This window comes from Falco rusticolus, chromosome 4, assembly GCF_015220075.1.
Source record: "Falco rusticolus isolate bFalRus1 chromosome 4, bFalRus1.pri, whole genome shotgun sequence".
NCBI lineage: Eukaryota > Metazoa > Chordata > Aves > Falconiformes > Falconidae > Falco > Falco rusticolus.
Genome location: NC_051190.1, coordinates 73815243 through 73827564, shown reverse-complemented (window position 1 = coordinate 73827564; position 12322 = coordinate 73815243). Strand labels below are relative to the sequence as shown.

General features: G+C 38.7%; 1 protein-coding gene across 9 annotated transcripts in view; it reads left to right on the top strand.

The window, feature by feature from the left end:
• Window positions 1-12322, top strand: part of OLAH (oleoyl-ACP hydrolase) — a 21527-nt gene extending 9205 nt beyond the window's left edge. For 4 of the 9 annotated variants that reach the window (XM_037385165.1, XM_037385164.1, XM_037385162.1 and 1 more), the window contains 8 exons: window positions 1687-1774; window positions 4952-5017; window positions 7042-7173; window positions 8769-8907; window positions 9495-9594; window positions 10609-10784; window positions 11669-11754; window positions 11999-12322. In XM_037385165.1, the coding sequence (XP_037241062.1) occupies window positions 1702-1774; window positions 4952-5017; window positions 7042-7173; window positions 8769-8907; window positions 9495-9594; window positions 10609-10784; window positions 11669-11754; window positions 11999-12132 (906 nt within the window). In that variant the 5' untranslated portion in view covers window positions 1687-1701 and the 3' untranslated portion in view covers window positions 12133-12322. Of the gene's footprint in view, window positions 1-1682; window positions 1775-3501; window positions 3591-4951; window positions 5018-7041; window positions 7174-8768; window positions 8908-9494; window positions 9595-10608; window positions 10785-11668; window positions 11755-11998 lie in introns of those variants that run through there. The other 5 variants (XM_037385170.1, XM_037385169.1, XM_037385166.1 and 2 more) reach the window with 4 other exon arrangements.

Sequence of the window (12322 nt, the reverse complement as noted above, 5' to 3'; positions counted from 1 at the left end):
TAGCTAAAGAAAGTAGAAAAGACATGTTTATTTCTGACTTTAGGTTGGCTTCTGGTTCTTAAAATATGTCTTCATACTCGCTTACAAACTGGATGGGGTCCACAGTGGCAATTCTGCCTCTCTTTTGTGCTGAGAATACCTGTGGTGGTTGTTGAACTGGAAAAATCCTTATGGTTTACTTCTATTTAGGGGGAGCAGAGCACCTAAGGATGAAAACATTTGTTTTCTTATTCCACAGCTTTCTTATTGACAGTCCGGACTGCCTCAGTAGCTTATTATAGCATCTGATCTGGTATTGCTGCCTGGAAGTGTTGCAGTCTGGTTTTGTCTTTTGTTCTACAGTAGTAGGTATTGACATTTGGATCCTTGCCTTGAACATTTTAGGTGCCTTTGCTGCCTGAAAGCATTTCTGTAGAGTAAGCTTTGTACCAAAGCTGTAAATGAGCCTCCAAAATTAGAGACCAAATTGGGTTTTTAAGCTGTGTGATGTATCTGAGACAATAGTATATGGGGGGTTTTTGTTGCCTACCATTTTGTATGCCTCACCACATTCTTGTAGGAGGTTGTGGTTGGCCAGCAGTCTGCATTGCTAAGGCTCCTGCATTCTAGATCAGATGGAGAGCTCTGTGGAGTGCCACAAGGTTGTGCCTAGGCAGGGTGCATCCGAGCATGCTTAGGTAAAAGTCTCAAGACTGCAATGTGGGCTGAGAGGCTGAGCAAATGAGAGAGTTTGTTTCCTGTCCAGATTTCTTTATCTGAAGATTTGTTGTTCTAATTTTGGTTCTTCTAAAATCTGGCTTTTGGAACTCAGAAACCATTTCCCTAGTTTTGGTGTTTGCTGCAAGGAGCAAGTGCAGGCAGGTCTCCTCTTGGCAGCTGGGTTCCTGCCACAGTACATTTCTGTGTCTGCAGGTGACCACAGGACAGGAACGGGGGGAAACTGGTGCTAGTGAAGTTTTGTTCTTTCTCAGAAGCACTTTTCTTGGTTGTACCAGTGAAGCAGTTGTATCAGTTACTATGATGCTTCAGGTAATGATATGCTGACACATGTTCATCACTTCCTGAGACAGCAACAAAAATGTCCATTTGTGGGCTTTTTTATTTCGCATGGCCAGCCCTATATACATACTGACCATTTTCGTGTAACTTCCATGCTTTATTTCTCTTTGCAAGACTGTAAAGTCAGCTTTTCTACTGGATTCTAGACCCTCCAGGCTTCCTGTTTTCTCTGAGTACTTTTTAATTTTTTCTTTCTTGCTCAGCAGACCTTAGCAGACTAACTCAGTGCATGTAGTGTGTATTAAGTACAATAATAATAATAATAATAAAAAGGACTCTGTATTTGTTAAACAAAACTGGTTCTCTGTTAGCAAAACTATCTTACAGCATTGCAACTAGCTGGCTTTCGTCACAAATGTACAGACTCATCCCTGCATCAAGCTAATAAAAGCATGGTGCTGAAAATGTTCACCAAGTCATTGTCTCACATACATTTTCTACAACCAATTTCCATCTTAAAGCAGGTAGCTTTTCTGGAAAGCTGTTCCAGAATCGTATGGGTCTAGTGGTTAAAAATCTTATTTCTAGCCATGGTTAATTCATGCAGCCATTACTTGGAATGTCCTCATTTTCTCCACCCTCATCTTCCAGTGTATTTGTAGAAAGTAACGTATTCTCTGTCATAAGCTCTCATTTCTAGCCATGCCCTGCATCAGATCCAGTTTGAACTCACCTTTCTTGAAGAAGCTGACCAGTGCTATAGGCAGAATTCCAGGTAAGGTCTTGTCACTCATCTTTCCAAATCTCTCCAGGAGATCCTGTTAATGCATCTCTAAAGTCTTCCCTTCTGCAAATTCTGCTTTTCCCTTCATGTTTCATCTGCATGACTCCTGTTTTATTATTTGTGTATTATTCTCTGAGGCCATACTTAAGAGTAATGACAAGTTGGGATGCATGCTATTTTCGATTCATTTAGGACTGTCTCTGTCTCAACACTGTCCTAGAGAGCTGGCTTACTACTGCTTTCCTTTGGATGGCATAACTGCTTAATTGCTTGCCTCTCCATATAAGCAGCTAACAGTGGTTTTTAAGAGAACGATTTAAGTGTATCTTTACTTTTATCCTTTGAGGTTGAGTGACTAGGAAGTGAAATACATGGAGTTGTAATACACTGTAACAGGGCTACATCTGGCGGGCAACTGGTCACCAGCAGTGTTCCTCAGCGTTCAATTCTAGCGCCAGTTCTCTTCAACCCATTTATCAACAATCTGGATGCAGGAGTTGAATGCACCATTAGCAAGTTTGCCGATGATACCAAACGAGGAGTGCTGTTGTCTTGAGGGACAGGAGGCCTTGCAGAGGGATCTAGATAGATTGGAGCATTGGGCTATGATTAATGGGACGAAATTTAACAAGTCCAAATGCTGGATTCTGCACCTAAGATGGAGTAATGCCGGGCACAAGTATAAACTGGGGGAGAAGTGGCTGGAGATGGGCTGTGCAGAGAGGGACCCGGGGGCCTGGCTGGCAGCTGGGTGTCAGTCACCGGTGTGCCCTGGCAGCCGAGGGGCAGCCTGCGCCCCGGGGGCAGCGCACAGAGCGCAGCCAGCCCTCAGAGGTGCTGGTCCCGCTGCCTTCAGCCTTGGCGCGGCCTCACCTGGAGCGCTGTGCGCAGCTCGGGGCCCACGGTTTGCCAGGGGTGTGAAGGACCTTGAATGTGTCCGGAGGAGCGTGTGAAAGGGCTGGGAGGAATGTCCTGTGAGGAGCAGCTGTCTAGTGTGCAGGAAAGGGGGCTGAGGGGCAACGCCGTCGCTCACTACAGCTTCCTGGGGAGGAGAGGGGAGAGAGAAATGTTGAGATTTTCTCCCTGGGATCCAGTGAGAGGATGCGAGGGAATGGTTCAAAGCTGCACCAGGGGAGGTTTAGACTGGGACATTAGGAAGCATTTCTTTACTGAGAGGGTGGTCAGACACTGGAACAGGCTTCCTAGAGAGGTGGTCGATGCCCCAAGCCTGTCACTGTTTAAGAGACATTTGGAGAATGCCCTTAATAATGTGCTTTAACTTGGTCAGCCCTGAATTGGTCAGGCAGCTGGACTAGATGATCGCTGTAGGTCCCTTGCGACTGCAATAGTCTAGTCTAGCCTATTCTGTACTAGTACTGAGTTGCCAAAGTTGGTTCTGTAAAGCCCATTTTTACCTTCAGCCCTGGGAATGGCAAACATCATTTTAGTTGAGAGTGGCATCTCCTCGAACTACTTAATCTGTGAAAATATTAAATTTTCATATGAAACCCAATAAATGTCTATTCCTTTGATACTGAGAAAAAATTTAGAAGGTGAACAAGACCAACCAACACATACAATTTATAATTTCATTATTTTTAAGGAAATATCATAGTATTTTATTAATGCTGTGCTTTCAAAATCTTAAGTCTTAACCTTTTTTATTTTCAGCCTTAGTTGGGAAAGAATTGTTTATAGTAGTATTTTATTACTTTTAGGAACATTATTATTGGCCCTGATGTTTTTAACAGCTGGCTTCCACAACATTAACACTGGGTGTCAGATTTTACAGTTGGCACAATCTGAGGTAGGAATAAATAAAGCATATTAGGTTCTTTATTATAAATTGTACCTTATAATCAAGTGCTTCTGATAGCAGATACATGATGTGGAGAAGCAGTATTGTGCGTAACAGCACAGGTCAGGACTAGCCAATGTAAGCTGCTTTAAATTGTGCACCTTCCAAACATAGGTGTGCCTCATCTTACTTCACGGTAATTACAACGTAACAGTACTGTGAAAGAAGCCTTAGCAGCAGTTTCCATGTTTGCCATTTTGAAGCAGCAGCTGCAAGGCCTGCGACCAGCCCTCACAGCAGAGCCCGCACTCGCCAGCGGGAACTCCTGCAGTCAGAAGGATTGGTTTAGGCTTCCCCAAGAAAGCAGAAATCAGAAGCGAATAGAAGACTACAGACCTCGTTTGGGAAAGGAGCAGTGCTTACTGACTGACTGACTAGGTGGGCCGGCAGGCTTTTCTCTTACCACCACAGATTTTTCAGCATCCTAGAAATGATCTAGAGAAATGTAGCAGAATGAAGAACAATGTGAAAACTACAAAGTAGTCCAGCTTATGTGTCTCAGGTTAAGCATCAGAACCCATTTTGTCACTCAGGTTGTTTAGTTTTTGTCACTGCTTTTGAATAGTTTTACTTTATTATTATTGTTACTGATATTTCTGGTAGAGTAACACTAAAAAAAAAAAAAAAGCCAATCTTCCTAGTACTACAAATGCAGCTACAAAATACACTGGTGTTTTTAGGTTGTTGATAGCATCTGGTCACCAGGATCATATGGTAGCTAATATAAAATTATCATATGTAGCCACAGTGTGGTGTTCATGCACCACTGTGTCTTCAAGCTTGTAGAAATTAAACTGGCCTGCTAACCAAATGCAGTGTTTCATTCAAATCAGGTGATGGTCTTCTACATTAACATTTTCAGATCCCTACAAAACTGTCCACCAGAGGTGTGAATGCTGTATTTTTCAATACAGTTCTTACAAAAGTCTGGCTTTTCTTGGTTACTTTTTGAAGGCTTTTTCTTCAGTGAAGCTGTGGGCCTCTATGTATTAAAACTGTTACAACTTCTGAACTGTCATGGGCATGTTAACCCGTGCTTTTTAAATCACTGGGAATGATGCGGCACACCTTCCTTCTATTGCTCCCAAATGCTCTGTGTCATGCCTAAGACGTGATGCTTCTGTCTCCCTTTTGGGATGCTATGCACCCTGCCTTTTTTGTTGAGGTGTGGGTGCCTCCCCGTAAGCCTAGAAAAGCCTTAAAAGCAGGTGGCTGTGCCACCTGAATGCACAGGCCCTCTCCTGCAAAGCTGGCTTTGCTCTGGTATCTGTGATACATAGGAATTCTGATTCCTGCTTTTTGCTGTGTAGCACTGAGAAGTGGATCCACCCTCAGGCGGTCATTTCCTGGCAGAGGTGGTCTTCCCAACTGTTCAGGTATTTGCATCTAAAGTAAGCTGGATGGTGATGGAACAAACCTGTATGTATGAGCAGAAAGTGTGAAAGATTCTCAGTGACTGGTAATGTATTTTTAAATAGTTTAAAGACTTTGACTAAATGTGCTTCTTCATCCTGCTTGAATTTTTTGTATCACCTTTAGAATCAGTTTGAGAAGAGATTTTTCTTATTTGACTGTCAAGCTAAAGTATAAGCTTCAGAAATGTTGGAGTTTTTGAGTCTTTTTGTGGAAGAAATGACTGTGTAAATGAGACTAATGGTACTGAAGCTAAATGAATTTACTAGAGGAACTGTGTCTTCTGCAACACTGGCTCCACTATCCTTTAGCTATTTTTAAGCTCACACTGTCTCCCAGTGATTTTTGATGCACCTTTTTTTGGTTTGCTCTTCTTGTAGTTTCTTTGAAGTCATTCTCAACAAATGTTGACAAACTTTCCAATTTAAACATATCTGAAAATCAAGAAATTGCCACAGCAACATTTGGGGAGACTTTCTTCTGTCTTGCTTGCATTATATAGTTTTAAAATAGGCATGAATTGCTGCCTATTCTGATCTGGTTGCATTTCTCAAACTTTTTGTGCAGGTAAAAAAGTCTGCTTGTAAGCACATAGGTGTATTTTATGATGAATCAGCTCTTGCATATACTGAGCTATATTCAAAGCAAGAAATAATACCCATAATGATCTGCAGCATTTTGGAAATGGAATTTTGCTGCTTGTTATTCCCTTGTTATTATTTTTTCAGTCTTTTTAACAAGAACATGTGAGTTTGCAGGAAAAAAAAATTGAAAATTCTGTTTCACTATTGCTTCTAATTAATTTTTCTTTAGCAGGTATTTGTTTCACATGGTGTTCCCAGATTCTTTTGACAGAACACAGACTGATTTGCTAGCAGTAGTAGGATGTCACCTCAGTACTTATGTCCACAAATTCAATCAGCAAGAATAAAGGACAAGAAAATCAGGAATGAATAAAAATGGTTGAGAATTGCTTTTTTGTTCATACAGTAATGACAGATTCTGATGCTAGAGACAATGCAGTTGACATCTTTGACGCTGTTTTTCCTTCTCAGCAAGAAGGAAGGAGTAGTTATGAATCTTGCTACAGCTGTTACTTCTGTCAGTCAATAAACAAACATACTAAAGCTGCTGTGGTAAAGCTGAATGTGGCTCTGGCTACTCCACCATGCCAAAAAGAATATAGCAAAATTAGAAAGAGTCCAGAGATGGGCAGTGATGATGGCCATGAATATGGAAGCACTGCTACATGAGGGATACGTAAGCAAGCCAGGCCTTTTCAGTCAGAAAAAAAGGCTGACTGAGGGCAGAGACAATATAATAAAAGATCTCAGAAATGTTCAGTGGCAAATCCCGAGAGATGCACCATTCACTTTCTTTACTGTACTACCCTGTGTCCATCAAATGAAGTTGTAGGAGTTGGATTAAACCCCACAAAGATAATTGTACAACTTACTGCAAGAGGATGTTGTAGATGCCAACTGTTCATAGGAATTTAAGGTGAGACTGGATAAATACATGGAAGAGAAATTCATAGATGTTTCCCATCCACTTAGACACTCCACCACGGAGGCAGAGAGAATACTGAACTACGTGGTCCTTATGTTTTCTAGGTGTTTAGATGGACCTTATCTTTTTGTGTATGTTCTAAAAGCCTGTGTTTTTAAATGGTCATCCTGAAATCCCGTATCAATTTAATTATTTTGCTGCTTGTTAAGTTCTTTATGGTTAGTGACTCAAATAGGAGAAAATATTAACCAAGGGTGTTGCCTAATACTATTCCATCACCATTTATAAAAGCAGAACTGGTTTCCATTGTTGCATGAAGATTATCTCATATCTAACAGATGGTTATGTAGCACAAGCAGTTCTGATGACAGAAAATATTGCAGCCCATTGTTTCAAATTGGACTTCATTCACTCTAATTTTCCTATACCTGAAGAGTCTTGTTCTAGAATGATGTGTTGTTTTCTTGGGTTTTTTCAGGAATGGAGAAGCTGGTTGCTTGTCCATACAAAAGACCAAATGCTCTCTGTAGGCTGATTTGCTTTCCATGGGCTGGAGGTGGAACTTCTCAATTTGCAAAATGGGGCAAACTCTTCAACAGCTCAATTGAAGGTTAGTCATTTGTGTAGTTAAAGCAGAAGTTAAGCAAGTCTGAAATACACAGTAGACAAAATTTTTGAATGGAATATAACATTCTTGAAAGAACTGCAGTCTCTTTCCAATGGGTCTTATCCAGAAAGGAATTCCATTAGGAATTAGCATTTCCATAAGGGGATTGAGTTTAGTAAGTTTCTGTACCACCTTGGATCAAATTCTATTTGACTAGCTTAAAAAGTTACATTCTTAGAGCGACATTTCACAAGACTATAGTATGTTTGACTGCTTCAAAAGCTATCCGTTCAGAAACAGCAATATACTGGCATATTACATAAGTTAAAAAAGGGCACCAGCAAGCTTAACAGCAAAGGTATGCGAACTACTTTTATTGTTGAGAGACTGCACAGGATGAATTTCCATCCAGAGTGTTTGCATGGTTCTGCACTTCTTGTATCAAAACTGGTGTTTAAACTATAGATTTATGACAGTGAAATTACATTTAGTTACAGTGTAAAGTAATTCTCATTGCTATCAGACTATATCAGCACTATAAAGATTCATTATTGATATATTTCAAGAGGAACCAAGGCCATTTTCCAGACCTTCCACAAAGAAAAAGAAATAATTATTTAGCATCTATAGAGAGCATTGCCGTTGCAATTTTATCAGTCCTCTAAACGCTTTCATACTTTCTGTAAACAGTTGCACAAGTCACATCAAATTTTCCTTGACATTTAAAAAAAAACCCAAACAAATAATAATAAAAAAAGCTTTTGCCCAGTGGAACTATTTCCAGCGAAGATACTAAGGAGAGGGCCTAGGAGCGACTGCCAACACAGGGTACAGCATGCTCTTTGTGCAGTCAGGAAGTATAGAAGATGCAAACATTTCTGTACTGCTACATGTGGTATTAGGTAGCGATTTATTCTCTCTTCTAAAATGCTTTGCATCTGACCCATTACTTCCATATGAGTTTGGCGGTATGCGTGATATCAAGGAGATTTTAGAAAATCAATATTTTTTTTCTGATCTGTTTTAAACAGGGAGAGGAAAATCCCCAATTTTGAAAGGAGTGTAATAAAAGCATGTAATATATCCTTCCATATAACTCCAAACTGCCATCAATTTATACTATGATTCCACATTTTACTACATGCAGTGCTGAAGAGCCTGCAAAGAAGAGGGACTGTATGATTCTGATTCTGATAGTTTAACTTTCTAATGCTGCCCTTGAAATTATATATTTTACACATCCCTCAAATTTAGTATTATTGAAATTAATGAATTTTTTGTTGTTATTAATAGTCATAAAGTTGCTTTGAAACCTCAGCTGAGATCAGGACCTTGTGGATTTCTGAGCCAAGGCATTTATCAATCAGATCAATTGGAAAGGCAACATTTGTGAGTAAAGGAAGGGATGGAAACCTGATCTCTCACAGGATTAAAAGACAGTAGTACCAATAGCAAATACGCTCTATCAACTGTAAGAATGTTTAACTTAAATAATCTATATATTCTGCAGAATAGATCAAAAACCTTAATTAAAATTATTTTACTGTTTCTATTTGAAATAACTATAATTCTTTTCCTACCCTTCACCTTTTCTGCAGTATCCTCTGTAAGGCTTCCTGGAAGAGAATCTCATCTTAAGAAGCCTTTTGCAAAAGACATGAAAACTGTAGTTAATGAAATTACAAGTGTTTTGTTAAAAGAATTGCAAGAAAAAACATTTGCATTTTTTGGTCACAGGTAAAAATATATATATTTTCAGATACCTTGGTGAAGGAGCTTTAACTTTGAACTCTAGAAGTAGATAGTCACTTGCCTTTATTTGCAAAAACTTTAGGAAAATACACTTGTGCAATGGTCTTTTGTCAAGTCATCCTAAAGCATGCTGTTGATCTCAAAGACTGGTTATTTATTTATTTATTACTTCAGGCACAACATCTTCTAAAAATGGCAGTGTTATGTTGTTTTTTTTTTTACACTGATAAATTGTAGTTGTGTTTAGTGTTAGTGCTTGCTTTATATGAATGCAGAGGGTGAACCATTTGTAAAACACATGCTTTTGAAGACCACTTAGTCCCAAGTGTTCAAAATAACTGTTCTTTCTGCAAATTAAGGAGACTAGTAAAAGAAAGAAAGTCTGATTTGTAAAACTAGACTGTATAGGAATACACTTCATGTCAATTAGCTAATATGACTATAATTTACATGTCATATATGGTTTCAGTAACTGTTCAAGATATCCAGTTACCACTGAAGTTTAAGTTATATGTAAAAACTGGAAAATTTAAACCTGGTTTTGCTTACTTTAATTTCTCTTTTCACTGCAGTTTTGGATCTTACCTTAGTTTCGCAGTTGCACTACACTTGAAAGAAAAGTATGGACTAGAGCCAATCCATCTCTTTGTATCAGGGGGGCATGCCCCAAACGTAAGTTTCAGGATCATTAACAGTATGAAACAAAACAGTGTATTAGCTACCAAGAGTAAAAATAACATTTTATAGTATGGTATGCAGAGTGGCTTTAATATAAAAGAAGCATTGCTTCTGAACGTAGACAGAAAAATGTTCTGTTCTCTTAGAGGAAATGAATTCTGAGGCAGATGGAGAATTTCATGTTACAGAATATTCACTGCTGCTTACCTTAGCCTAGGGAGAACAGTCTCCTTAACCTAATGCTGGTTTTTTGAATACTGTATTATTTACGGTGGCCTTTTGCTTAATTCTAAACAGTAATCAAAACAAAATATAAAATGCCACTCCCTACTCCGTAACATCTAAAGTAACTGTCTTAATCTAGTCTTTCATAAACCTCCTGCACCAGCCCTCAGTACGTTTCTCCATTTATTTCCTTCTGTCCTCATTCTCTGTTGGCTATTTAAGCTGTCCTCAGTTTCTTCTGGGATTCTGGTGGTTCTGCTATTCTTTCTCAGGAAAACAACAATGAATTGGCTTTTTCCCAGTCCTCCTGTCCTCAGTCAGCAGTTGCTATTTCCATTCTTCTGTTTCTGGGGCTTCTTAGTAATCCTGAGTATAACCTAGTACTTCATGGAAGCAATTGTTTTTCCTGCAGATTTCCATAATTGGTTGGTCTCTCCAGTTCTACATTAGTCAGATTTGTGCCCACTGCTAGGCTTTTCTTTCTCTTAAATAGATTGTTGTATTAGTTGTATTTCAATAGTGACAGTCAAACTTTGAACAAAATGAAATTAAGTCTGTAGAAGTTTCAGACTTTGAGGGTACTTGGCTCACTCATAATCTGTATTTTCAGCAAACACAGTTGACTAACCCTTCCCAAGAAGTATTCTCTGTGGATGTTGAACTAATCAGCCATTACATTTTGGAGACAGAATCATTGTAAATTTACTACAACAATTCTTAATGAAAATATTATTTAAAGTATATTCTATACAACACCTGATCTGTTTTGTCTGGTGCTGACAGTCTGAAGCATTTCTTCCCATCAAAAGCATACCCATGTATGATACAGAAGATGAGGACATTCTTACATATATACAGACTTCAGGAGGAACTTCTTCTGAGCTTCTGCAAAATGAAGAAATTAAGAACCATCTGCTACTTACTTTCAAGGAAGACCTTAGAGTTCTTCAGACATTTTTGTAAGTTTTACAATTTTGTTTTACATTTATATTTGTATTTTATCGTTTTACTTCTGTCTGATCATTTCAGGTTTTTTCTTTCTCTGTAATTTGTTCTCACTTCTGTTGTAAAAAGAATATGAAACAGTAAACGTAGTTTTCTCCTTTGTGTGCTTTTCCATTTATATTCTAGTATTTAAGCCCTAGATGAAAAAACTGCTTACTGTAGCACTACGGTTGTTACAATAGTGAACATGTCATGGTAAAATTACAGTTCTGCTTAGGATCCAGAGTTAGTAGCCACTGAAAGGAATATTCTAGCATTTTTTATTGTCTTCTGAGGCTGATAATATCAATTGATCATGCTTCAGGATCACTGCATTCAGCCTCCTGATCCAAGGCCCCCTAGCCTAACCAGAAGCAAAGAATCCCTGTGTTCTAGGCATCTAGAGAGCAACCAGCTTCTGTCCTGACTGCTGTCCCCACTGGGTGTTACACAACAACTCATGTAGCTGAGTGGTTAAGGTTTCTTACCTTGGCGAAGACAAGGACCCTCTTGGATGTGGCACCCATTTTGGCCATAGGAGCCCGATGCCGATAAGGCCCTGAAACGTTAGAACTTGCATATAAGCAGACAACGTGATTTATTGTAGGTGAGAATTTTTATTGCAGGTTGAAGCTCTTTTTTTCCTATTGGGTCATTCCTTCTTTAACATTCTAGACCTAATTACAATAGGCTAAGGAGCAAAGAATCTTAGAGTAATTCCTCTGATGATTCTGCACAGTCTAATTTCTAAAGTTTGGTATGTTTTGGAGGAGAAAGAAAAAGCTATTTTGTATATGGAAGCAAACCTCAAATATAGGCATCTTATGGAAAGTTCTCTTGCTACTTTTTACGTTCACAGTTTTGAGAAGGCAGAAAGGAACATCTCCTTCTCTTGTGATATTACCTGCTTTAATGGATCTGAAGACAAACCATATGATTTAGAAGGTACTTTGCTTAAATAGTTTTCCTCTTACACTTGTGCATTTTCCTGTTGTATTGAATTGGTTAATGAAAAGTTTTCTTGACTCTTTTGATCTCCTTAAATGAAACAAATCAACAGAGCAGTCTCTGTGTATGAACCTAAACAGTTGATACAGGATTTAAAATAATTATTAAATAGTAACTTTGAAATATTTATGTAAAATGACAATAGTTGACGTTTCTCTGACACTTTAAATATCTTTTTCAGCCTGGCATGATCTAACAAGTGGAGGTATTTCCTTTTACAAGCTTCCTGGTGATCACTTTTATCTGCTGGAACCTTCTAATGAAATTTTCTTGATAAAACACATAACAAGATGCATAGAAAATGCTGGTCTATGAGTATTTCCCTCTGTATTAATGGCAGAAGGTGTAAGATTAGTCCACAGCAGTTCATAATAAGTCATTTTTTCTGTACAATTTCATGTGGTTATGCCTGAAGAGTTGTTCTGTTCCTCCTCTGTGATCATTTAAAAGGGGGATTTTTTCTGATTTTTTGAAAATAAACATTGGCTTTGGGTCTTAAAAATAA